Source organism: Hippichthys cyanospilos, chromosome 2 (assembly GCF_059441005.1).
Source record: "Hippichthys cyanospilos isolate Australia breed blue-spotted pipefish chromosome 2, RoL_Hcya_1.0, whole genome shotgun sequence".
Taxonomy (NCBI): domain Eukaryota; kingdom Metazoa; phylum Chordata; class Actinopteri; order Syngnathiformes; family Syngnathidae; genus Hippichthys; species Hippichthys cyanospilos.
This window is the reverse complement of record NC_142370.1, coordinates 11,564,348-11,592,206: the sequence shown is the minus strand read 5'-3', so window position 1 is coordinate 11,592,206 and position 27,859 is coordinate 11,564,348. Positions and strand designations below refer to the sequence as shown.

At 38.8% G+C, this 27,859-nt stretch overlaps 1 protein-coding gene across 4 annotated transcripts in view; it reads right to left on the bottom strand.

Annotated features, from left to right (window-relative positions):
* Positions 1-1,420: 1,420 nt before the first annotated feature.
* Positions 1,421-27,859, bottom strand: part of LOC148427292 (sodium-driven chloride bicarbonate exchanger-like) — a 32,335-nt gene continuing 5,896 nt past the window's right edge. For 2 of the 4 annotated variants that reach the window (XM_088436765.1, XM_088436783.1), the window contains 24 exons: positions 22,336-22,417; positions 19,669-19,812; positions 19,427-19,568; positions 18,392-18,552; positions 17,868-18,056; positions 17,457-17,545; positions 15,063-15,220; positions 14,891-14,978; positions 14,497-14,643; positions 14,098-14,198; positions 12,861-13,035; positions 12,541-12,674; positions 12,202-12,447; positions 10,647-10,752; positions 8,730-8,891; positions 8,507-8,620; positions 7,768-7,929; positions 7,429-7,680; positions 7,281-7,349; positions 5,734-5,907; positions 5,483-5,605; positions 5,289-5,353; positions 4,727-4,831; positions 1,421-2,629 (listed from right to left, as the gene is read on the bottom strand). In XM_088436765.1, the coding sequence (XP_088292891.1) occupies positions 2,554-2,629; positions 4,727-4,831; positions 5,289-5,353; positions 5,483-5,605; positions 5,734-5,907; positions 7,281-7,349; positions 7,429-7,680; positions 7,768-7,929; positions 8,507-8,620; positions 8,730-8,891; positions 10,647-10,752; positions 12,202-12,447; positions 12,541-12,674; positions 12,861-13,035; positions 14,098-14,198; positions 14,497-14,643; positions 14,891-14,978; positions 15,063-15,220; positions 17,457-17,545; positions 17,868-18,056; positions 18,392-18,552; positions 19,427-19,568; positions 19,669-19,812; positions 22,336-22,417 (3,264 nt within the window). In that variant the 3' untranslated portion in view covers positions 1,421-2,553. Of the gene's footprint in view, positions 2,630-4,185; positions 4,224-4,726; positions 4,832-5,288; positions 5,354-5,482; positions 5,606-5,733; positions 5,908-7,280; positions 7,350-7,428; positions 7,681-7,767; positions 7,930-8,506; positions 8,621-8,729; positions 8,892-10,646; positions 10,753-12,201; positions 12,448-12,540; positions 12,675-12,860; positions 13,036-14,097; positions 14,199-14,496; positions 14,644-14,890; positions 14,979-15,062; positions 15,221-17,456; positions 17,546-17,867; positions 18,057-18,391; positions 18,553-19,426; positions 19,569-19,668; positions 19,813-22,335; positions 22,418-27,859 lie in introns of all 4 variants that reach the window. The other 2 variants (XM_088436791.1, XM_088436774.1) reach the window with 2 other exon arrangements.

The following is a 27,859-nucleotide window of genomic DNA, read 5'->3' as shown; positions in this document are numbered from 1 at the left end:
CGTTTGCATTACTTACTGCTCAGATATGATGACTTTTTTTTCTATTGCAATTCAAAAAATATCGCATAACGTGGCCATGATACCAATAGATACATTCTTTTATCAAAACATCTAAAAATAATTAAATCCAATGTAAAATATTGAACAGTATACCCTGCATAATTAATTAATTGAGGGTGCTTCTGGCGTGCGCTGGTATAACAAGATCGTGAAGACATTTAAAAAGACTTTCACAGCTATTGTAAGCATGCTCTGAAGCTTTAAATTTTGAACCAGCGAGAAAACTTGATAACAGCATTTTAAATGACCAAACTTCACTTACTTTTTGGCCTGTTTTTTTGTGGGGCCTGTTTTTTTTTTTTTAAACAATGGCCAGTGTTAGGTTGTCATAAAACGAGAAAATAACAATAAACGTGGTGTTAGCGAATCATACACGCACTGTGACGCTGGTAGCAAATTGCATCGCATTGAACGGTGTCAAATTTTCAACAAACGACACTGGGAAGCCAAAACAAATAAACAATCATAATTTTGATATTTGATATTTTGATAAAAAAAAAAAAAAAAAATTCTCTCAGCAAAACAATGTACCAAGCAACCACAGGTAGGAGCTCTAAGGCTAAATATAACCTGCATAACAAAAGTTCCCTGAATTCCTGAAACACTATTTTTTTTTTTATTTTTGCAAAATACCTTTCAGTTTTGTTATACGGTCTTGCTGCAATGATTCTTAAGGTGTAAAATGTGGCGTGACTATTGGCATTATGGTCGTAGACATTTAAAGATACCAAGTGCTTTTTTTGTTTGATGTCTAAAGATTTTTTTAAATAAAGCGCATTGAATAAAGACGCACTTTGTTGATTTTTAATTATCCTTTTTTAGTTATTTTGTTTTTCATAAAAGATGTTTAAAGACAATTCACTGTAAACAGTGCTTTGGTTGTGTGTGTGTGTGTGTGTGTGGGGGGGGGGGGGGGGGGGGGGGCTTATCCCATTAATCCACTGTCGCCGGGTAAATCAGGCAGTGGGTAACCCCAGATCATTAAATTAATAAATAAATAAATCTATAATAGATAAAAGGTAATTATGCCTGACTTTGAAATGTCCAAATGCATTTGAATGCACCCTGTATGTCTCGTGCGCATAGCCAGAAACCAACCCCACTTTTGCCATATCCTACAATGACGCCGCAGATAACGTTTACTTTTCTAAAATGTTTTGTTTTGTTTTTTTAATTTGGGGTAAGTAAAAGTCTAAAGCGGAGTTTAACAAAGCGCAAGATATTTCCCAGTATGTTGTAAAAGCCCCAATACACAAGAGGCTAAAATTTCTAAGTGCCCTTTGAAAGTACTGGCCGTGAGTACTATTTTTCTCCTGGTGGCTCCTTGAGTTTAGAAACAAAAATAAACCATGGGGCGGCATAACATTATGTATGTTTATTGAAATTTTATACACACTCTTGATTGCATTCTCCTCAGTCTGCTGAGCAAAAGCACAATTCAACAACAAATTGGAACTGATTACTACACAATCTGGCATAAAATTGTGAACCGAAAGTACTTGGCTATCAGCTATCAAAATTTAAGGCAAAATAATAATAATAATAATAATAAAATACACACAGATGCAGTCAAAATATGTGATAGTGATATTCTTTTGACCTCTTATTAGTTTGTGTAAGCAGCAAGAGAAGCGTCAAATATTGGGAAATCAACATCTACATCAGAAAAATGCCTTAGACATCATTTGTAGTAATATAATATTAGTAACACTGAAGAAAACAAAATATATATGGTACATTGTTAAGACCATTCAGCACATATTACAGGTTGCCCTTTGCAGAAAAAAAACCCAAAACATTATTGCATCCCTAGAAGTACTATGGTGTCATTAAAAAAAACACATTTAGAACGCCAACACAACACAGAAGACAGCCTAGGTCTGTAGATGACACGTACTGACAGCGGTAAAGAGTTTTCTAAAAGCCACTCGAATGTTTAGCAACGATAAATAAAGAGAAAAAGACAAAGTAGCAAGTAGTGATTTGCCAAAGGAGGCTCAGATCGAGTGCTACTTTAAAAATGATAAGGGAAACAAAAAGAGTCGGAACATCACAGAAAATAATATACAGAATATATATTCATTGTATAGATTTCATATAATATTTTCCCCCAAAATGATTCGCTTTAGACACACTTTTTCACAGAAATCCTAAATTCTACAGTGAAGTCCATCACATATTTAGCGATTGAAGAATTTGGCTGAGGCAGGATTTTATAAACGTTACAGGTTTTGCAAAACATATGAAATATAATTAAACATTTGTTAAAAGATGTCCTTTAGTTGGCCCATTTTGTTGCTGGTTTCACACAATTGTGCACTGACGTTTTAACGTTGTTTCTCAGTTTACGTTTTATTCACAAGTTTCACACAACACATACAACAAAAGAAAAATCGGTGTATCACAGTACAAAGGTGGTGGAGTGTGGCACAGCTTCTTTTTTTCAATGAACAGAACAGACAGAACGATGGCATTGTCTGCCAGTGTGTGTCATCACAAACTTGTCTCCCGATCCAAGCTCTTGTCGTGCCTCCGACGCTTGTGGCGCTTCTCAACTTTCTTGGGTAAACTGGGCAAGTGAGGAGAAAAAAGGTAACAAAAACTCAAATACCAGAAAATGACTTTGTTTAGTACATGCAAAGGAAGGCTGTGGGTAATTGTGAAAGGAACAACTCCATTAAGGACTATATCCTCCTAGGAACAAGCCTATTCGTTTGTGTCCACCTTTGTGTCCATTTTGTCTCAGGAAGATAGCTGAATTTTTTTTTGCATCTCACCCCACCACGAGAGACATTATCGGAAGGGCCGGCATGTCATCAACTGAACAAATGTCCAAACGAATAGGCTGGGGCTCGGGAGGATATGGCTATGCGATGCAACAGAACTAGTGTTACATTCCTAAAATATCATGCAAACATGCCCCTAAAGGCTGGAAGCAGCATAGGTATGACGATGGAGCGATCTGATTGGATAGCTAGCTAGATGGTATAAAAAAAATAAAGAGCGGAGAGATGGGCAGATTGTGAGAAGGGTTATAGGTTGCAACACAGAACCATCATTGCTATTCATTAGCCCATGACGGCATTTTGCATCGTGAGTTAGCATTACGCTAGTTGTCTTCCCTCTGTCAGCCATATGTTAGTTTAAAATACAACACATGTAATTCATTTCTTTACGTTGAAGGCAGTCAAGTCATTTTCTTTACGACTATGTCCTATGTACCACCACAGATCTAAACACAGCATTCCGATTAACATTCGGTTTATGGGTATGAATTTAGAAGCAACATCCGCCTGGTTTTATCCATTGCAGGGTGCGGCCATTTTGTGACTGGCTGTCAACTTTTGCAATTTGTTTTATATTTATAAAGCAATATTGATCAGAATCCTGTGTTTAGACAAGGGGTGCTCAATGGGGTTGATTGCAATCCTGGTATATTAGTGATGTGACGTTCACAAATAAATCGTGTCTTTTCACTGTGTCTAGGTGGGACAAAATGTATGTTTGCGAGCACGCGGCCACCGTGGGTGCAAATGTTCTTTTGAATACTGGGTTCCCATGGCGACTGGTTTGATGAGAGGAACGTGTGTCAGTGACTCTGATCTATGGACGCTGTTTTCCATTTCAATGCCAGTAAAAGGCCAGTTTTTGGCACCTTTAAACACCTCGTTACTTTCATGAGGATAAGGGGTCAAGATGAGAGCTGGATGGATGTTTTGTGGCCGGCGGCATTGAACGACATCATAAAGGGGAAGCGGCAGCCACACGGTGAGAAGCACGGACCGCCGGCAAGACGTTTTACTTCCTGGTTAGTACCATAAAACTTACACTTAATAAGAACTTAACTTGCCAACATGCAAAACGTAATTTATATGCATATATTTAACGGTGGAAAGTATACAAAATATCATGATCTAGGGCAGTGCTTCTCAATTAAATTTTGCCCCCTCCCGTCGAGGCCCAGCTGTCGTCTCCCTAACAAGCAAAAGGCAACCATGCACGGCCAGCAGACGAGCATGCGCGCCCTGGCGAATACTGTAGTGTATGTTTTTAAACCAAAAGCATTTATTGGGTCAAAACCTGGCGCTATTGCAAACCCTAAAGAAGCAACAGGACAAGACTCACCTTTGGCTTCTCAGCTTCTGAGAGTTTAGGAAGGGGAGCTTGATGGGTGGAATGAGGCAGAGGGAGGCAATGCAGGAGATTCTATGTTAGTCTACTGGCTGGGCAACCATTAGGACAGGGCTGCTCATAAGTCACATCCACACACACACTTGTAAAAAAAAATAAAAACAATAAAATCCGGGGTCATAGAAAGATCATTCAAAAAATGTATTTGTGTAGAACAGTCTGACAAGCCAATACAAATATTGGTTGGTTAAATTTATAGTCACTAAACTAAGTAACGGGAGTCACTTCACAACAATGACAACTTTCATTATAAAATTCACAAAAATAAACACTGCTGAAGTTCTGATTTAATGGTAGCATCACAAAAAATAAAAAATAAACCGAAAGAATATACAGTATATGTATTTTAAATGTTTTCCGGGAACTAAAACACAGTTTGCGCATGGGGAAATAAAAAATTTACACACTTGTCAGGTTCACCCAAAAACAACCCCGCCCTCCCCCTAGTTTTTTGCTGTTGTTTTTGAGGGCCTACCTCTTGGCAGCTGGTTCCTTTTCCACGGGTTTTACACCTTTCCAAACATTCCCAAAGGAACCTTTAGACATCTCATCAGTGATGTTCACTGTAGCTGGGTCACCCCTTCAAGTACACACAAACGTATAATAATGAAAATAAAAAGTAAAATGAGATGCCGATAAAGGTTGAGCCTGTCAACCCTAAAATTTCCATAACAATAACATGTTCTATGCCGATCAGCTAACCATTGTATTTTGGAATACAGGGAAGGATCCATCTCAGTGTCAGCCATTTTGGCATTTGCTGTTTACTGAAAATGCCATTGCAGTTGCTGAGGTAATGATGAATCATGGATCAACTTGTAATTCTCACATGACCAAACTCAGCAAACGGGTCAGCAGAGACTGGCTGTTTTCTGAGCCCCGAGCAAACGTCATGTCATTTTCATTGGACGGCCAATGATAAAATGGCTGCCCTCTGGGATTATCAAAACGGATGGCATTCATCAGAGTGCCAAGTTTGGACGAGCGGAGACACACAGAACCTATTAAGACAATGTGGGTGTTCCAAAACGACTTACTTGAACTGTCCCTCCAGAGGAACCTGCACAATGCCTTCTTCTTCTACAATAATACTGTGTTCCTCCTACGGAGAGGCAGAAGTGACCGTCAGCAACATACAGGAGTCTATGTCATCTCCACAAAGTGCAGTAGATGAAATTTTCCTTTAAAAGTGTACAAATGACTGCACATTGTCCTTTGAGCATCACTGCACCTCTTGTGCAGCGTCTTCGAGTTTCTTTTTCTTCCACTCAGGCATTAAGTCATCCAACCAGCTCAGTTCTCTCTTGGTAAAGATAAAGTCCAGGAGCTTTCGAATGAAGACTAGCGCCAAGACCTTGCGCAAAATAAATACGCAAAACACACATTTTAATCGGCATCAAAACAAAGGTTCATGCTCAATGGCGTCAATGACTTGGAATGACCCAGCCCACTCTTTCTCTCCCTCTTTTTTTTTTTTTTTACCATCATTGGGAAAACGATGGCGGCCCTGGAAGTCTTGATGACCCACAGCAGCACCAAACAGCTGAGCTGGATGATGGTGAAGAGGTGCACCTTCCTCAGTGGAACGTGGCGAAGGTAAATGAAATCAGGCTGGTGTTTGGCCGGCATCCCAAACAATTTGAGACGATCAAAAAACTGCAAACACAGAGGTCACATGTAGCTACTCACCTTTTCTCAAAAACATTCTCTCTCTCTCTCTCTCTCTCTCTCTCTCTCTCTGTCTCTGTCTGTCGATCGAGCTAGCTAGCTAGTTAGCTACCTTCCTACTTATTGAAGTGATTTCGCCCCAAGGCATTTTTGGTTGGGGGGGACTTCAAACAGAGTTCTGTGCCAACACTGTCTGATTTATTAAACTTTGGACCTCCATTTAATACAACAAAAAAAGAAGAACAAGTAAGTAAATAAAGGTTTGTGCACATAAGACGTACTATCAACATACAGTACAGTTTGCTCCTTTAGGATCACAGTAAAGGTCAGTTCTCAAAAAGAAATCCTTAACTTATTTTTAAACAAAGATTTTTTTTTTTTTTTAACAGCTGATGCTAGGTGGCATAATGGCAGTTTGGGCCAGACCCTTTTTATACCCTTTTTTTGGGCTAATCAAATTGAATACAAAACTTTTTTTGAACTCACAGTCTATTTTCCTGAAATATTTACATGTAATCACTATTTTTAATGATTTTTTATACTGCTTTTAAAAGGTATTTTAAATTTCACTTACCCCCATTTGAGAACCAATGCTTTAAACATTCCTACGCTAAACATGGGAGAGTAAAAAAATGCAATTACATAACGATTAGGCTAAAATATATTGCATATAAACATTGAAAAAGTGTACCTACTTTTTTATAAACAAACAGTTCTTAAATGTCAAATGCAAATATATCCATATATCCATTTTCTATAGCCACTTATGCTCACTACTAGCATCGCTGGCTTGCTGGTGCCAATCCCAGCTGACTACAGACAGTAGGCGGGGGAAACCCTGAGCTAATTGCCAGCAAAGTGCAGGGCACACAGGGATGAAAAACATTTCACATACCTAATCACACCGAAAGACAATTAAGACTGACCAATACACATTTTATGCATGTTTTTTGTTGAAGGAGGAAGCCAGGAGAGGCCCACTGAGGCAGAGGGAGAACATGCAAACGCCACAAAGGAAGGCTGGAGGTAGCTAGAATTGAAGTCGGGACTCTGAATTGTGAAGCAGGTGTTGCTAACCACTCCTCCAGAGTTCCGCCCACAAATATATTGGATTTAAAGTTAAATACTGTACAACTGAACAGGTCTGACCCTTTTGTTTGCCACAAGAGAAGGCCCATCCGTCACCCTTTCAGAAGACAAAACTAGACTTTGAGATTGACGGATCTCGAAAACGTTGTAACATTTGAGAATGCTTTTGTTAATAAAAAAAAAAAAAGATGCAGCCAACCACCCAACAGAATTTGTAGTCCAATGGGCTTACATTATACAACAAAACCATCTCAAAGACTCCAAAAACTCACCTGGATGCCTCTAAGCGATGACGCCCCCATGTATAGAAACACTCCATACAGCACAGGCATCGGGATGAACTAAAATTGAAATCCAGATGAATAATTTGTGAGGTCTCTATATTTACACAGCATCAATTCATTTCTTTATTTTGCTGACCTTTAAAACAGATGTCATAAAAACCGAGCATCCCATTAGGGTGAAGATCATGAGGCCAGTAAAGCGCTGCTCGCGGATGCCCAGGAACTTGGGCTGCTCCCCGGGTGCAGAGCACTCAGACTCCAGCTTCAAGCTGTTGACGTGAGAGATGGAAAGCACGGTGGCGGCCACGAACCACGGCAGGCCCATCACAGAGCACACGCCCAGCATCACCCCGACCACCAACAAGTCGAGATGGTAGCCGCAACCTTTCTGAAAGACCACAGCCCAATCCAGGATATTTTATCCACGAGCCCAACAACTTCTTCTGAAGTCATTTCCATGTTTGGATAGGAGTACCTTCAGTTTGTGTTCCTTCCTGTTGATAATAACAGCCGTGATCTGTTGGTCCATGAAGATGAGAATTGTGCATAACAGAGCAGGGATGAAAGTGACGATGGTCGTCCACCATGGGTTGGGGCCCACGGGGTTTACAACCCAGCCGCGATCGTCTCTGGTTGGCTAAAAACAGTAAAGACAGAAAAGGAGCTGTTACATTTTAAAGGGGAAGTCAACCCAAAAATTGTTTTTACAATGGTTAGGGGGTACTTGGCAGCAAAATATTTCACAGGGGGTAAAATGCTGAAAAAAGGTTTGATAACTATTGCTTTAACAAAACAGTGCCATCTAGAGGAGTAAAACAATGCAACAACAGGTTCATGAAGCAAAGTTGAAGCATCTTTTTCACATGACTTTTTCTTAAAGAGAAAGTCAGGTCAAATATTTTCCTTATAATAAAATGCTCTAAAGGATTTCGAAAATTCTTGCCACTAAAAAGAAAAAAAATTGACACCTAAAATATGATAATTTTTTTCTAAGCTGCCTCCCTCACAGCGTTTTTCCCAACAATCCCCAGGCCTCTGATGTTTTGATTGACATCAAGCATAAGATGTTCAAATCATATGACCCAGGATGCTCAAGCAAAAAGCATAAGAGCAGGATGATGAAAAAATTGCACACTGATTATCAGTCATTGCTTTGAATATTTGGAAGTCCAATATTTCACATATGCAGATCACGTGGACTGGATAAGACTCACTTTAAACTTGCTAGGAACTTGTAACTTTGGTGATGGAATGCCCAGAGCGTAGTCAACCAGGACCATGGTGAGGATGGTGATGAAGACAGCAAAGTCACTGATGATGGCCCGCACCTGAAGACAAACAAAACACGGACGTTTTTTTTTTTTTTTCTTTTACAGTATGTCAGAATGACAGACCACAAATGCTAGACCACAAAGTGGTTGTTACACTGGTACTGGCCTTGGTAGGGAAGTAGCGCCTTGTCTTGAACTCCTTGAGGAAGGCGGACATGAAGACGGTGGTAAAGAAGAGGACCACACACCAGAATAGGACATCAGGAATGTAAGGGCCGTGGGGACCACAGGCGCTGCCTATAAAGTCCCCGTGCAGCTCTTCGCACTCCTACTGGCACCAGAGGACACGATGAGGATGGTAGTGTGATGATAATGATGGAAGGCAAGTGAATCTATAGCAAGGGTGTCAAACTCATTTTAGCTCAGGGGCCACATGGAGGAAAATCTATTCTCAAGTTGGCAAATGATCAAATCTGCTAAAATCATGGTATACAGTATTACTTAAAAACATTTAGTGTCACATATGTGGAATAGCAGGGTAAAAATAACTTTCTTTTTAGTCACCTGTTTATCAGAGTAATAAAACATTTTTTCTTAAATTGTATGAAGTGAATGGACATTTTCGATGCTATTCAGTGCTCTTGTTTGCCAGCGTCCCTGCGTCCGAGACACATAATTTTTTGATGCGGAGACATACTCTCAAATCAACGTGCGTCCAAGCAACACTTGACCACTTAGAAACATTTCCGACAACTTTGTTTAACATGTTGCCAACATGCAGTACCAGTTGAACCACGTACCGGTCCACGGACCGGTGGTTGGGGACCGCTGTACTAGATAAGCTGTGTGAGTCAGACTCTGTCTCTCACTGAAGTTGGACAAATCTGGAGAAAGCCCAGATGTGTATTTTCTTTCATATGGTGTTCACTAAACTGTGATGTCACTAAACATTGTTAGGTGATATCACTAAACATTGTTTGGTGATTAGTGATATCACTTTTAAATAGGCGATACTATAATTTAATATATTTTGGTGTATTCACAAACACTGACACTAACCATCACTGGTTATTGGGATGTCAGCATTAGCTTCTTGCAAAGACTCTGTGTTTTTTTTTGGTTTAGTTTTTTTTTTAACTATAGAATTGCTTTGTCCTTTTTATTGTGTAATTTTTGTGACTCCAAATATTTCTGTTGGGGCCCAGGTGCCCAACAGTTTCCATAGGTATGATGAGCATCGATCTTTTAGCATCGTCAATAAAATACTTATTCTGTAAGGAACACATAATAAGATGAAATTCATAAACACATAAAACTATTGATTAAAAATGAATATATAACAGATTGAATTAAATAAACAAATGTGATGCATTTTTACTAAACTGAAACTACCCAATCAAAATACATGGGTGTACAACATATTTTCAAGGAGCTCAGTGAAGTGCAAAGAAAATTAAAAAGAATAAAATGGTGCTATAGTTCTCATTTCGAACACTGGATGGCACCCATGTTTAACATACATGACAGAAGTAGAAAACTGACAAAGGAGTTATGATGTCATGTCAAATATGGAAGCACTGTGTACTTAGTGCTAAGCTGTAAAATAGTCAATTTAAAAAGATATACATGTGACATATAAATGGTCACTTCCACTTGTAAGTTGCAACATCCATTTTGGTATTGCTTGTAAAAGTGAGAAGTTTTGTCTACTTCCTATGAACACCGAACGAATGGGTTCAGTCATATTCATTTTTTTGAATGCATCTTTAAATTATTTTGTGGGCCCATATAAATTTCATTACGGGACAGATTTGCTGATGAGCTATAGCGAGTGACAACCTAATCCTCCGAAATCCCTGTCCAGGTTTTAATTATCCATTTAGTGGTCTGGGCTCATTTGTGCTCAAAATGCTACAATAGGAGTTCATATGGCAGAAATAGATCTTGTCACGGAATAAGTTCACAACAAACCAGAGCTTCTGTGGCAGTTCCACCACTGAGAGCTCCTCGAGGCATAACTATTGTCCAACAAGAAATGGATTGCACTGGTAAAACCAACCACAGAGTTTAAAGATGTTTCTACCTTAACTTCCAACATGGTCCAGTTGACCTGGGAGGCCGTGATGTTCCTCTCCTCCCAAAACAGTCGAGTTTCATTGCTGGGATTTCTGGGCTCCACACAAGTGCACCTGTGGAATACAATGGAGGCCAGTGCTTTTCAATCTTTTTACTGGAATATAGTCCCCGTGCCATCGTTTTTCAGCCAAGTATCTCATTGAAAAGCAGTTTTGGTTAGGGATGGGGGGAAAAAAAAAAAAAAGAGTTAAAACAAAGTCCTGTGTGAACATTGTCTGATTTAGTAACTGTTTTTAATTTTTTAGCTTTGCATAGTGGTCTCTTGAATTTGGAAGAAAAGCGAAAACAAAAAAACGTAATAACCTAATTATGAATAAATATTTGGGCACGTGAAAATTAGGAACATAAATGGACTTCCTTTGGTATCATATTAAAGTTCTCCCCTCAAAAAGAAATCATTAACCTATTTCAAAATAAAGTTTTCAAGCACTTGACAGACAATGCTTGCTTGCTGATATGTAGCGGTTTGGGTCAAACCACCCTGTTGTTGGGCAGGACTGGGTTTTTAAGATAATGAAATTGAAGAGCCAACTGAATATGAAATCCATTTTGTGGAGTTACATGAAATTTTCCTAAATTGTTAACATAATTGAATACCTATTTTTTAAAGTTTCTTGCAAAAAGATGACTTTAGCAGGCCTGAAACCTTAAAAGAAACCAGAATTGAAAGCTCGATAGAATGCTAGTGCATTGATAACTATTTATCACATATGCAGCAAATGTATTTTATTTGTCAGGTATACAGTATTTCTGCTTCTCTTACCTTTCAAGTAAAAGTGAAGCGAGCAGTGGGTCTGCTTTCATGTCAAGAGCTCTTGTTAGCACGTTCCGTTTGTCACACGCGTCTCTGACGTTTACTCTTGGCATATGTTGCATTCCAAGGAAGTGGGACATTGGACAATCCAATTTCTAACTAAGAAATTAGCACTAGGACATTTTGCATGCGCCTGTGTGAGTTTTACGGCCGTAAACACTCTCCGCCTGCTGTCCGTAGCTATACAGACATGGCAACCTCCGGAGGAGTGCCACCCCCCATGTAGTATAATTTCATGATAACTAGACCTACAATTATATTTAAAACATACTGTTGGCCATTAAGAACACATTTATTTGCAAGTTTTTGAAATGTATAATAACATAATTTATTCATTTTTAATAAAAAAAAAGTCTAAATCTTATACAGTGTCACTTTGATGCACCATAAAAGGATTTTTGAATTGATGGTATTTTTAAAGTATATTTCTCACGTAACCACTGAAGTGTCTTTATGTACCCTCGGGGTACACACACCCCAATTTGAGAACCACTTTTTCGACTATCCAGTCATAGCTAGATAATTCGGAATGAGTAAATGTTGTACTTTTGGGGGAAAAAGAAAAAAAATTGCGGAGAAAGGAATCAAATAAAAAATACAGTTTTGTTTTCCATCCCACCACAGTCAACCTTTGTAGAAAACAGGGCAGATCTTTCTCTTGAACCAATAACCTGATTAAGGCACTTACGAATACTGTGTTAGTTTCTGAAGGTTGTTGTTTTTATTGATGGGGTAGTGCACGCCCAGGTGAAGGAGTTTCTCCAGGGCCTCGTAGATGAATATGATGCAGATCAAGGCAGCAAAGGCTTCCTCTGTGAACCGGGTGATGTAACAAACAAGCGAGCTGGCATCTGTGGCCACAAGCAGAAGACAGAAAAAGGACGTCCAAAGGCCTATACAGGCTCTCAGAGAGAGATAGGAGAGGCCATACTCCCTGCAAGAAGATGGGAAACTTTTCAGAAACAGCGTCTATTTGCATCGTGATTCAACTGTGAAAACTTAAGGAAAAAAAAAAAAAAAAACACACTTGCAGAACTTGAAAAGGATCTTCTCAAACACAAGGACCGGACCGGTGCTGCCAAGGATTGTAAGCGGCTGTCCAGCAAAAAGCGAGTAAGCGATTCCAGTCATAGACGCCCCAAACAAGGACTCGATAGCACTCTGAAGGAAAAAATAATAACAACTGTTGTGTGTCGAATATTATTATAGGAAGTGAAGCATGGGCACTGTCTTCTTCACCTTAATATGTTCTATGTGCCTCCTCTAATTTTAACATGGCATCGTGACTAATATTGTGTTTGCGGAAAATGCATTTCCCGCAAAATTCACCCGCTTTAATCCTCTTACCACACGTCCTTCGGTAGCCTCACCGAGAAGACCTCCAAAGGTGATGACAGGTGACATACAAGCGCAGTAGAGGAAGAGGAAAGATGCCAGACACTGCAGGCTAAGGGCATCAGTGTAGTCAGAAAGGTAGTGAGGGGCTTTCCGCTTGATGTCAAGGATTAAACCGCCAAACAGCCTTGGGGGGGAGACCACATTTTAGGTGCAAAGCTTTGCTATGAAACCGTGAGGTTACTTTTGCGAGATTAATCACGCCAGTGGGTAAATGTCAAACGTTTGCGATTTGCAAAATACCAGCCAATGAAAACAGTTACAGTACCGAGTCAAAAGGTTAGAAAACATTCCAATTCAAATGCTCTCTCATACACATGAAGACTTCAAGAAATTCAAGCTGCTAACATTTGAAAATGGACAGCTGTTAACTGAAAGTTGTTCAAAGTCATAAGGTAACATTCACATCAACTTGACTGAGAAAATATGAAGATGAAAGATTTGCTACCTTTGAAGAATCAAAAACCTCAAACATTGTAATTTTACTAAGCGATTATTTGTGTGTTGATGCATTGTCTAGATCAGGGGTTCTCAAACTTTTTAGTCAGGGACCCCTTTTAGAAAGCAAAGTTCCTAAGGATCCCCTTCGCAAATGTTTGCAAAAACAAAACAAATCATTTAGGCCAAATATAAGTGCCCTGTTTATTCGGCAACATACAACATTAAACAACTAGTACGTGTGTTGCTTTTCAGCGATACAGAAGTTCAGGAAATAAAAATTGCAAAACGGTTGCTGCCTAGTATTTAGTCAAAAACAGTGTTAGCTTTGCTGGCTTCATCGCCTCTTCAGCAAGCAATTGTACACACAAAACGTATTTTGCCAAATTTAAAAATGATTAACCTTTTAAGAAATATATTAAACTGGTTGAATTGGTTGCTTTATTAAGACTGCAATGGGTAGACAGACAGCACACTATCAATGCACTATCAACAGCAGCCAGAGGCGGCGCTAATAAACTAAGACTAAGCCAAACAAGGCACAAATCTGTAACTGTTAAAAGATCAACTAAATCAATTACAAAACACCCAGATTATTTCACGGACCCCTTGCAGTCAGGCCACGAACCCCTAAGGGTCCGCAGACCCCACTTTGAGAACCACTGGACTAGATGACTTCAGTAGTCATTTACAATGTTGGAAAAAAAAAATATTTGAAGGCGTTTCCAATCTTTCCTTTTTCCCTACTTACTTTCCAGTGCGTTGAAGCTCAGGGCCACCGTGGCCTCCGTGTTCCTCAGAGTCAACAAGATCGGTGACTCCATTTGGAAGAGGAGGAATCTTTCGCTTTTCCTGCGTGATTTAAAAAAAAAGTGGGATGTTGTTCTTGAATCCAAACTCCACGCTTTCAGGTAGAGTGGAGAATTAAAACAGTGCAGTTGCACTCAAAACACCCACACCAAAAGCATTCATATTTAAATGTGACATTGTAGTGCAAAATATTCACCCCCTATCCCTTTTGTTTATTTCACATTTGTCCTTTCCTGCAAAAGGCTTTTAATTGTGAAGCAGTATATTAAATGGATTTTGTGCAGCCGGCAATGGATTACTTTACGCAGAACGCACTTGTTATAAAAATGAGTGAGTTTACCTGAGAGGGCACATTTTTGGGAGGTTCTATTCTGATGGAGGGATCCCACTCTCCCGGGGGTAACACTGTCACTTGGTCCAGGAACTCATCAATACCGGCCACAAGGTCATTTCTGTCTTTGGCTTTATATGCCACATCGTGAAAAACCTGGGGAGGTAAAGAGTTCGGGTGGTATTCGATTGTTTTTATTTAAGTTCATCCCGGGGGTGAAAAGCAACATCTGGCATTAATAATATAGTTGCACTGTGGAAAATCCAGATGCTCATCATGGCATGCGTTCATCCCTCTGGAGCTTACTTTTTCGGGGGCAGAATTCAAAGGACAGCTTGAGTTCAAGGAAGACACATACTCTGTCACGATTGCTGGTTCCATGTCACCTAGACCAAAAGCTCACCTCGTCAGTCATTAGGGTGGCGATAGACCGTCCAATTTCATGGTACTGCGGCCCTTTTCCCAGGGGCCCAAGCAGGATGAAAAGGAATCTATGAAATGTACACAGAGGACACAGCCAGGGAGCACATGGGATCATCTGTCCAAGAGGAAACATTGTGGACAGCGGGAGCTACCTGGTGGTGATGGGAACTTCAGCCAAGCCACTGAGCAGCACAGCGGGTGCTAGGCGGACGAAAGCCACCACAGGACGGTTGAGAAACTCCAACTCCCCAACCAACACATTGGAGGCCTCTGCACCAGGGGGGATCTTCTTCATGAAGTGAAGGTCAATCTAAAAAACAAAACTTTTCAATGACTCATTTAAGGCCATGATTCGGGGGCCATGATTTGAAAAACACTGTGGTCACCAAAAAGGCTCGTATGGTTTTAGTACTTTTGCCCAGTAGATGTATGGTTTGAAATAAAGGTGCATATTCTGGCTCATGAAGAGTCATATGATTGTTTATTTTGTGTTTCTATGGTGTCAGATCTGCCTTTTTTTTTTTTGGTAAAAGTTAGCTTATCTAGTCAAAAGCAAACAATGTTGTTTTGTTAGGCACTTGCTTCTGTTTAGCGTCTTGCAAGGAACTTACGTAAGAGTGAATTTACCGCTGTGTCCTTAACCATGAACATCATTTATGTGAACTTTGTAAAGGTTTTCGTGCGATCTTTAGAAGTCAGTATAAATTAAATGCATTTTTATTTTGTGTCAGAGAGTATTTATAATTAGTATTAAGGATAACTAGCTACGAGCATCTTGTTAGCAATTAGCTCAAAAACGTTAACCTGCTAGCTTAGTCTACTGTTTTTCATAACAGACAAGTAGATCACAGCATTTTGTTGTATTTTACAAGTATTTTATGTTTTTTGTAACACTTGTACACCTTTGAATCATCTACTGTGGAAAAAGTGTAAGAATCATCAATAGGTGTTATTAGTGATGGTGTAATCTGCCAAGCTACTCCAGGTATGTACCAAGTGAAGAATAGAAAATATACGCCTTTATATATTTTTTTTTACGAATTACAAACCTCAAAATGTTCATTGTAGTTATTAGTGCTGTATGTGCACATTAGTAACATTAAATACACAGTAAAAAGAATATGAGTACTCATTTTCTTACGTCCTTCTTTTTGACAGGCAGATTTCCTTTGACAGTAAATTAATAAACTGAAATTATCGTCTTGAGTTTTGCTGTGCCACTCCAAAATTGTAATAATCCCGATTAAAAATTTCTGAAGGGGCCACTGTTACTGGGGAAAAATATATATTTATCAATTTCTCTCGGCAGCAAACAAGTACTATATCAAACAATTTTTCATAGTGAGTTGAATGACAGAAAATTGGAAGGAAGCAAGGGCCACTTTTATAATTATTCTACATTAACTTATTAAACATCCTAAAATTAAACAAGTTAACAATTCTTTATGGCATGTTTTAACAAAATCTGACTAATGTCTATGAAAACAAAAATTGAGTCCAGAAAACTACAGTATTCTGCTACACCTAATTCACTTTAAATTGATATAAATATATATGGAGGTCGCTCAAAAATGGATTAAACTACAGCAATTTGAATGTTGCCAAAGTGAAAGTGAAATCTCTACCTTTGAGAAAAACACATTTAAAGTTTTGGCACAATAATCTTTCAAAGGTGCGCATCATCTACTGATCCCTTTTTTCATACATTTGAACTTGGCTGCGAGAAAATTAAGGCTGTTTTTTGAGAAATTACAAAATAGACATCTCTGTTGAAAATATCATCAATAACTCAAAACTAATTTCTGTGGGAGCCTGGTTTTGTGAAAACACATAACATTTATGTTGTATAGCTAATTGGATCAACTGTTCCATCACATCTTTCTGTTAAATGTGACAAAGCAAATGGTATGGTGGTTTCATTATTTTCTTTGGAGAGCCACCCCTGCACTGACCGGCAACCAAAGCCATTATCTACTTTAAGAACCAAAACAACGTTTTGTAGGATGCTTCTGAAATGAAAAAGATTTATTTTTGATGGGAAATCATCCTGTCATGAATACATCCTTGTGAATTAAATTAAAAGATACATACATTGGTAGTTGTGGTAGATTTTACTTTTTTACTTTTACTTGTCTCCCAGAAAACCCCAGAAAGGAACCCTGCAAGCCATGCTGGTACAATCTACTGTGATTTTACAAAGCACTCACAAACACAACCATTGACACTCACATTAACACCTATGAGTAAAGTCAACGTACTTGGAGAAAGCCCACACAAGCATCTTGAGGATGTATTTAACTCTATTTTACAACTATCAGACAAAAGCACCCAGAATGCAAACTTTCATTTGCGGAGGAGTATGTTCTTGAGCAAGCTTCAAAGTTTTGACTGTAATGTAAATGGGTTGGTCCTTGAATGACATGGTGTCCATTTTCCCAGGATAAGCTTCATAGCTTGACCATTCCACACGGTACCCAATCTTAAATCAATAATTTGACCGGGTCTCACTTTTCCGCGGATAAACAGCCAAACCAGCGGTGGCTCACCTTGCTGAAGTCGACAGCGCTGTTTTCTCTGCTGACATCCTGTTTGCCCTCGGTGCTGGCTGCCTGGGACTGAGATGAAACTGTTTGGCCTGTCAAGAAAACACTGATGTCAGGTCAAACAAAATGAGGAGAAAAAGAATCTCATGAAAGAAATGAAAATAAAAAAGCCATAGTGAAAGTTACATTAGCAGAGCAATAAGTTGTTAACATTGTACTTTATTGGATGATAATAAACCCAACATACATTTAAAACTGATCAGTTTTAACGTAAACTTACCATTCATGACTTGTGCAAAAAAGTAGGTATTCATAGCTTCTGCATAACTTGCTCAAATGCCCAATTAAGTTGTTTGTAGTGATTGTAAATGTTTGCGTGTATTTATTGTGTTGTAATGGCTAACGTATATTCACCATTCTTATCCATGGAATGAGGCTCTGATTGCTTCTTGCCTATGTCTGCAAATGAGCGAACGATCGGGATGCGATTGGCAAGCTTCTTGTGGTTCTGGTGGTGATGCTGCTTGAGCAGGGCCTCACGAATCCTTCTCCTGGCATCCTGACCCAGTTGGCCAGAGACTTCATGCTGATCCAGGACCATATCTGAAAAAAAGAGCAAGCTGGGCTTGATTTTTTTTTACAGGACTTAGACTTTTTTTTTTTTTTTCATAATGCACACACTGGCTTGATAAGTTACAGAAAAGGCACAAAATATAGCATAAGTGAGCTCTTCAGCAACTAGTTGAGGAGAATAATGAGTGCAAATAGATGCTTAATGGACTGTGAATTTGCGGGGGCTCATTGTTTGCATTAACAATAATTACATTTGAAATTACTTGGTCACAAAATAGTGGCTACAAGAAAATTCTTTATAAGTTCACATTGATTCCTAATTTAAAACAAAACAAAACAAAACAACAACAAAAAAACTGTTGTACCTGCTATCTCCTCCAGCGAATTTGCTCTCATGTCTAGCATAACAGTCCCATTCATAATGCAGCTGCGCAGCTCAAAAAGACTGTGAAGTGACAGCGTAGCCACGTAGGGCTTACTCCATCGTTCGCCGCCATCCTCGACATCCTCCTCAAACTTGAGCCACCTACACACATTAGATACCTATCATTTCAGTTTTTGCATAACGTTTAGAATGACATGACTTATAGAGCTGATAAACGCAAAGATGCAGTTAACTTCAATTCTTCCTTATAGTGTACAGTCAATCAACGTGTATCTGAGGCAGGAAAAAAAACACCTAGAGCATTTTTTTTCAACTGACACCCTCGAATTACTGCGACTCGTTTCACTCCTATACCACTGTTCAGTGTCAATGGTGCAACATAGCATTTATTTCTTTATTTTGGTAGGGAAAGGGGCTTCGCTATTGCGCTGTGTAGTGTAATGCAAATCTATGGCACTAGATGGTGCAGCGACGCTCTCAATGTCAAAGTCTGCGAATGTTCTCAACTTTTTCAGTCGCTGTCAAAAAGATTTTTATTTTCCAAATCACATTGATTAATGTGTTTGAGAAAAATAACTAGCACTATGTTTTATACCGTTTACATTTAACATTATTCATTCTTTTAATTATTTATTCATTTATTTATTCATGCATGCCTTTAGCTCCTGTTAAAAAACGTGTTCTTTAAGGATCATTGGGTACTATCACCAGCTTTCATGAGTATCCAATAAGTTTAAATAAGCCAGGCACTGCCCTGATATAAATAACTGGTATCTGTACTTGCACATTCCTAATTAATTTAGATTTTTTTTCATCAATTCGTCTTATTATTTTTATTAATTTTAAATGTCGAATATTTATTTGATAGCCCAACACCAAAAGCAACAAGTGTTTGTCTACCGTTTGACTTTAACTGAAAACGACAATCGCTTTCTGACGTCCATTGTTTACAAACATAAAAATAAGGACTGCAGGAATTATGAAGTGGGATGTGGTGCAACAAAAACATCCCCACCTGGCAGTCTCCTTCCATTCTGCATCCTCCCCTTCCCTGAGGCAGATTTCATCAAGCTCGGTGAACAGGGCATGAGGGATGTGCTCCTCATCGCCATCCTCTGTCCCCAACAGGAACTGCACTCTCTGGGCTGGTGTGTCTGCTGCAGCAAAGGACAAGCCTTCATTTCTGCTAAAACTGAAGCTTCAGTATTATGTATGTCAGCAGCCACAAGTAAATGTCATGAACAGCGAGGCACTGACTGTGTGAGGGGGATTCTCGTCCGTCATCAGCCGTGGAGTCCCTCTCCTTGGACCGTTTCCTATGTCTATGACCATGGTGACGGTGGCGGCGATGTGACCTCCGACCCAGAGGAACATGGACACCAATGTACAGAGTGCGGTGACCTGGAGTCAACAAAAGTGGAACAAAAAAGAAGCTTATTTTCCAACTGCAGATGTTCGAGTACGGAGTTTAAGTAATGCACCCCCCCCCCCCCCCCCCCCCTACAATTTTTTTTTCTTTTAATAGGAAAACAGCACTATGTAATACCATAATTTATAAAAACTTATTTCAATAACTTTAAGAGAATAGAACAGTTTGCTCTTCATGACTAATTGATTGCGTTTCTTGTTGGTTTGCGAATCCCGGCCACCAGGGGCAGTATAATGCTGTCATGAAGACAAGAGTTTCACAGCTAAGTATTGCAACTGACTCAGTATCTGCAGTATCTGTCATTTTTCATTGAAGAGAAAAAATATATGTCTGTGAGTATTGCTTAAGAAAAACAATGATTGAATTCAAAAAAATATTTTACATTGTATATATTAGATAATATGTTTAACTATTTTTATTGATTTGGTCAATTAATGAAGTTACATCTGATGTCAATGTAGATCGAGGATTTGATGTTACCCCACGAACCTATCCATTTTGGTAGGGATGGACGAGTACTGCATAGTGATATTGGTCTGGTACCTGTTCTTATTAAATTTTAGGTATCGGTTCTCATTATGGCAGCCAATACTCGTGTGCTTTTACAGCAGATTATGATTACAAATTTGAAAATTGCCATTCATGAAATAAAAAAAACTGCTAGAATGGAATTTGATTGCTATTTCTTTGAAATTACCTGTCATTGTTTTGGGAGGACATTTCATGTATCAAAAGTACTAGAGGTAACAGTACTTGGTATCGGTATAAGCGACTACTCAAGAGTTGAGTGCTCTTACTGGTATCTGAAAAAGGTGTCATTGAACACCCCTGTCATTTGGAGCTAGCTAATCAGGATTGATTAGTCTTTTCAGACATTCTGCTTTTTATTGTTTGTTCGCAGTTAATGCAGATCAAACAACGGCACTTCCAGAAAGCTTGTCCCACATTTTAGTTGCTGCACTTGTGCGTGCAGAACTTGAGTGAGCATGCATGCACAAGGTTAGAGTGAAGATAATGTGAGCTGACTGTCTCCTCTTTTTTATTGCAGTCGAGCTGACTGGCCAGAGCTACACAACCCCAACCCTCCACCCTTCCCTGGCCCTCAGCTGAGTGGTCAGAGAACTGTGAATGCCCTGTTCTTGCCTCCTGCACCATATGAGGTGCCACAGTGCCCAGTAATATTAAAAAGTGCTGCATTCTAGTCTTTACACATAAAGTATTTATTCTAGAATTTTGCATGACTGACATAGTACAGCGCCAGTAGGAGTGAAACGAGTCTCAGTAATTCGAGGGCCTCAAGAAATGCTCAGAGTATTTTCTTCTTTTTTTTTTTTTTGCATCAGATACGCGTTGATTTCGTGTACAGGAAGAAGTCAAGTTGACTGCATCAATAGGTGTTCATGCCATATATGACAGTAACAGGCCCCGAGTGCAGTGAGAAGACTTTAAAATGAACCTGCCCTTCCCAAATACCATATGGACATCGATGCATACACTTGCTGCTTAAAAAAGATGCTTAAAATTGTAATAACCATGCTGACATTGTATTATACGGCACCTGTTACCAGTGATTAGCAGTAGCTTCAATGTTAGCGGCTATCAGCACTAGATGGTATCAGCGTTAGAGGCTAGCAGTACTCAACTGCGAGAGCTGTCAGATTGTTTTTCAAAGACATTTTAGAGACATGACGGAATTGACACAGTTGCTGTACCTACTGATCATGTTTTAACGAAGCAGGCTTTCTCAAATGTAGCCAGCAAAAATCATTACTGCGGTTTTGATATTGCTTCATTTTATAAACCAAACAGGGAGACATTTGTCTAAAATCTCACTAATGTCATGGAGAGTTAAATAGTCAGCTGCTATCATCGTCTTCCTTTTGGCTTTTACTACCACAACAACTGTTGTCCTCTTTCACTAGCCCATCTGCCTCACAGTTCTGAGGTCCCTGGTTCACTTCTGGCTTTGGCCTTTTTGTGGGGGTTTGCATGTTCTCCCTGTGCCCACATGTTTTTTTTTTCCTGTACTCTAGCTTCGTATGACATTCCAAAAACATGCACTCTAAATATTTTTTAGGTATGTTTGTGAGTGTGAGTGGTCATTCGTCTCTGTGTAACTTGCAATTGGCAGGCAACCAGTTCAGAGTTCACCTCGCCTACTGCCCAGAGACAGATGGGATAGGCACCAGGGAGCCCACGACCTTTGTGGGGACAAGGGTTTAGGAAAATGAATGGATGGAACATTTTAATTTTATTACGTGGAAAACTGTTCTATCGCCAAGCAAAAATATATTTACATTGTTTCTGTTTCTCCAAATACCTGATTATTTGATAGAATTTTCAGTAGGGTATTCAAATATCAAAATATTTCACAGCTGCGGCCCTACAGTAAAGCCTTGAAATACAATTAATTTATTATTATCATCATTATTATCATCATCATCATCATCATCATTATTATTAATATTGTTATTTTATAAAAGTGAAAGTATTACCTTCTAGTTCTTCCTTCTCAAAGTTGGTATTGAGCATGGAACGGGTTCCGCCACGGTCCACCACTGCTTCTTCATCAGTCCGCTGACAAACACACAGAAAAGGCATAGCTCAGGGATGAAAAAGAACTCTATGTAATCTAAAAAAATATATATATCTTACACTCTTCTTATGAAATGAAAAGATATGTCCAAAATGCACCAAAGAGTGAAACTCGCTGCAGACATAACAACAAAGCCAGGCAATTCGAATTCGGTATTTGAAAGCTGCTTTCCCTGGCTCAGGGTCATCTAACACTTTTATTCATGCTTTGAAAAGCGTGATAAATAAATGCTCTTCAACGATTGACAAGAGCCATTTCTTATTAAGATCCATCATGTGTCATGCATGCTAGCATGCCCATATCCTTGGGCTATTTTGATGAAAGCATATTATTAAGATACATACGAGCTGCTTTGAAACGTGATCAAATGTATAAAATGTCCATTTAAAGGGACTAAACATGATTTAAATGTTCATCTAATGCAAATTCCAATCAACATAATGCCTCTGATTTTTGCAAACAAAATAAGTACACATGCAGTACATCATGACAAGCTCAGGATGGCGCTTGCTGAACATCTGACGCTTATCCTGCAAAGATTAAAGAGCAAGTGAAATGATGGCACGTCGCTCGCTCGCACACGGACTAGCACGTGGATGATGAGCCGTAAGATCAAAAAGGTTTGTTTGGCGGACAGACAGTCAAGCTCGTGGCATTTAATTTCCAATGAAGCCTTATCTGTGCTACTAAGAAAACCACAGACATAGATAATGATTATTTATGGAATCCATGTAGATAGAATCTTCCTGTAACAACTATGAAAATGTAACATTAACCTTATTTCATTTTTGTTTTTTGCATGGCTGAGTTCACATCTAGACACAATAATGCTAGATTTGCAGACTCAATAATTTATTTAAACAGCACCTGTCACATAATGTCAAGTAGGCTACAACCACTGATGAAGAAACGTAACACGTAAGACTGTAAATGAATAAAATAAAACGGCATAAGATGGCAAAATGGTTGAAAACTACTGGTCTGGATAAGGTTGAAAAAGCATTTCCAGAGCTATACGGGATTCCAACAAACCACAGTCTGACCACATAATCCACAAAGGAAGAAAACTGAAATCAGCTGTAAATCGTCCCAAATTTGGTTAGGCAACTAAAATGACTCCTAGAATGCAACGGCGACTCTTTGAGGATGTTACAGGAGAACCCAGAATAAAAACCAAACAACTGCAGCCCTCACTTGCCTTAGTTGAGGTCAGTGTTCATGACTCAGCCACTCACGACACTGACAAGAGAGACAGACAAAAAAAAACAACAACACAAAGGCTTGTCTCGCATTTAAATCACATTACTGCAACATTAGATAAACCTGCACAATGTCTCTTGAATGTTGAAATGCACTCTATTTTTCTCTTTCCTTTTATGTAGCTAAGAAAGGTAAAAGACATTAAAGATTCATGAACAACTCGTCTAATGCTTGCTGACCTGCAAATTAAATTAGAAACCTGCTTGCCATGTGAGGAACAAGTGGTGCTGATAGCCATAAATGTGTGTTCAACTATTATTAGCATCCAAATAGCTAGATTTGCATAAGAAAATTTAAGATGATAAGCTCCCACGGTGGACAACAAACAACTGTGACGTACATAATTTACTGATACAATTTACCTACCCACAACTGGGCATAGCACAATTATTGGTCTATTCTTCATAATTGTAAGTCACACAAAGCAGAACAACAGATGCAAATACGCCAACTTAAAGAAATAGAGCTTGGCAAATGAAGGGTTTTTTGTCAAGTGTTGATTGGAAAGCAGCTCTTTTGTGTGTAAAATGTCCTTCTGAATAGTAAGCTAAATACAATTAAAATGATATATTTTTAAATATATTTAATAATACAGTCTTTTAACAGTGAAGAGCCTCAGTCCCGTGATTAATTCATTCCAGTACTGTCTGAATGTACATAATGTATCTGACCTACTAGGACAAGTCTTGTATCTGTGTAGGTTCTTCAAAGGTTTCTTGTAGGGTGACCAGGTGTCCTAATCTAACCAGGACAGTCCTGCTTTTGAGCCTCTTATCCTGAATTAGATTTCACCTGTCCCATTGTTTTGTCAAATTCAGATGTCATGTGTTTTTTTTTTTTTTTTTTTTTTGTCCAGCTATCAAGCTGTTTTCCATTTATGTGACAATGGTCACAGTGAGTCATAAACCACTTAAAAGAGAATTTAACCCTTTATATCAAAGGGATTTCAAATAAAAAGAAAAGCAATGAAAGAATATTAAATAAATGGTAAATGGACTAACAGTCAAATAGCGCTTTTCTACCTGTGGTACTTTAAACTACCTTAGCGCTTTAGACTAACTAGCACTTTACCTACTAATGACGCAGCATCAAGATCAATTGGGGGTTCAGTGTCTCGCTCAAGGACACTTTGAGGACACTAAGGAGCGGAAATTTCACCCAGATGGTGACAACATGTCAAAGTTAAGCATGGCAGGACGGCTCAGTTATCCCACTAACAAGATGTTCCATCCCTCGGCTAAAATACTACATGAATGATGTGGAAGAAAAGGGCCCAAAATGGTCAAGGATTCAACCGTTCACTTTCACATTCAAGTTCACCGCATACTGTAAATGGAACTAGAATTACTACCTGCTGCCGTGTCTAAGAATAATGGAAAATGTTGACAGACTGTTGCAAGCTCAGCATTTCTGGTGGCGTGTTTCCAATGTGGGATTATGAGGTATGGCAACAGTTGATTATAAATTAGATTTACAAGGTTTATAAAAATGAGTGCTTGCATTAAACTATAGAAAGCTGTTTAGAAAAGCAAAAGAAAGCGAGCATGTCGTCACTTGCACAGTTGACTGGAGGATCGTTCAATAACCACTCACACAGTAGGGCATCTCAAACATCTGTCGATACACCAAACACCAAAGACTAGTCTGTGGTGTGACCACATTGCAGGGGGTACATAGAAACATTTTATTATTTATTTGACAAACCTATATCACAGGAACCGCATGCCATCTCAATCCACATGTACAAGGAATACTGTCCAAATTTGACAGTTTTCAAGTTTTAAAGTTGGATAAATGGTCAGTCTAGTTTGTCCACAACAGAGACATAATCTATTTAGGGTTTGAACTCAACAGCAGGTCGATTTTACCGCTCTGCAATGATAATTAAAACCGAAAGCCATTTATCAAGACAGAAGCTTCGCTGAAATCAACAGGGGGTGCACAGGTGTGCACAGCAAGTTGAGGGTTAAAAAAAAATATCAATGATGCACTCACAGTTTATTTGACTGCATCACTTTACATCAACTCAACGTGGACTACCAAAAATATGAGGTTCTTTAACCCCGATTATGGGGTAGCATAAACCTCGATCGTGACGCAAGTGCACTTTTTGCCCCAGACTTCCTATGTTCTGAGTGGAAACAGGACTGAAGTACTGTGCTGTTTCAATTGTTTTCCACCCCAAAATTCAAACACACAAATGCATGTTTCATAGTCCCTATTATGTAATGATGAGCCCAAAATATCCACCCTGCAGGCCTGTTTCTATTTATAGGCTGCAATCATATGGCTACCTTAGCTAAACCCAACACACTTTGAATGGTGAAAAAGAAAAAAAAAATCAATGGCAGAGAAGAAATGAAATCATGAATTTCATGATATGTGTCATGTGATTCGGGCCTTCAGGGAAGAACAGGGAGCATGTTACTGAGACTGCAGGGGGGAGTAGGCATGGATGAGGTGGAGGAGGGGTGGACATGCGACCAAGCGTGATAAAGAGAAATGCTCACGTGTTTCTGTATGTACAGTGCATCATCGCTCCAGAAGAATTATTGCGTGCCAACTGGCCACAACATTATGACAACAATATAATGCTTTGCAATGCAAAAGCTGAAAATAATACTCTGCCTTCACAAAGAAATTAATGTACAGCTTTGCTCTGGTAGGAATGAGTCCAGAATGAGAGCAATGTCACGTTCCTCTCCTGAAGGTCATGATGCTTGCACATACAGTACATGAACACACATGGCTTGGGACAAAGACACAATCCAAACACTCCACCTGTTTTTGCATACATTTTCAATAGACACTTTTCTAGAACTGTCTGAACATTCGTTTAATCAAAGCCTAGAGGTGGACCCCCCCCTCCTGAAAAAAAAAAAAAAAAAAACCTATTTCCAGGAAGAGAATAAACATTATTTTCACTCATGGAAGCAGCAGATTAACATCAAGGTGTTGTATATGCAGCAGGTCCTTCACCAAACACAATAACTTAATTGAACATTCAAGTATTTGCCAGTTATTATGAACAAATGGAATAACTCTAGTTGCTATTGATAACAGCGACCCTATACCCTGAAAATATATAGGATACATTTACCTCAAAAATGGTTAACTGGTAGTGATGTGTCTACCCAATCTTTTGCTTAAGACAACTGATCATTAATGGTAGTGTTTCCCACTAATCTAATAGACTTTATGCCAATCTGATCGGCTTGATCCCGATCACCTGATATTTGCCATTTTATGCAAGGTCGTTTATTGGCTGTAATGTCATTATTTGCCGAACAATGTGATACCATCAATCTGTTCCACAATTTACCCAATGTAGTATTAGTGTTTTGAGGGATGACATTACTATGTTCATTTGTACCAGTATGAATGGTGATTTTCAATAGTTGTAGCAATCTTTTGCCGTTTTATCACTTTCATATTTGCAGTATTTACCTGGTGCTATAAAGTAATTTAATTACAGTATAGTAAATTAATGACAGCGAATTGTTGCATCAATTATTTTTGTCTTAAGATATTTTTGTTTTACCTGACTGAACTTTCACTTTATTTTTGGGTAGTTCTAAAATGCCTTCTTAAGGTCGTTGACGTTTGTGCCTTGGAAAAACATCTTCTTTTTTTAAACAACAAATAAATACTTTTATTGATAATCTAAAAACAGTACACATGCATAGGCAGCAAAAACAAAAAACAAAACAAGTAATTGTTTAAATAGACATATTGCCCCATCTTGTCATCAGATCAGTGATTAGTTATTTTTTTTTTGACTCAGTGATCAGCAATTGTGATTAACCACAAAAACTACATTTTATGTATAATTGTGATGGAGCCAACCAAACAAACTGATCATTTTAACAAATATATTGCTTAATTTGCCCACCCCCCCCAAAAAGGAAAGTTATTGTTTATTATTCTTTCTCAACTCATTCCAACCTGGGATCTCTGTATTAGATACCGGGTATGCCACATGGAAAGACCAAATATTATGTACAAAATTTACAACCAATCTCATTTCACTGTAACCAATTTCATTAGTTGTTATATTAACCAATATGCCGGTAATTGTTAGTCCGATAACCAAAAGGACTGACCAAATTCTGATCAATTTATTGGTTGATGTAACCAATATCAGATTAATCAACAAGACAGGC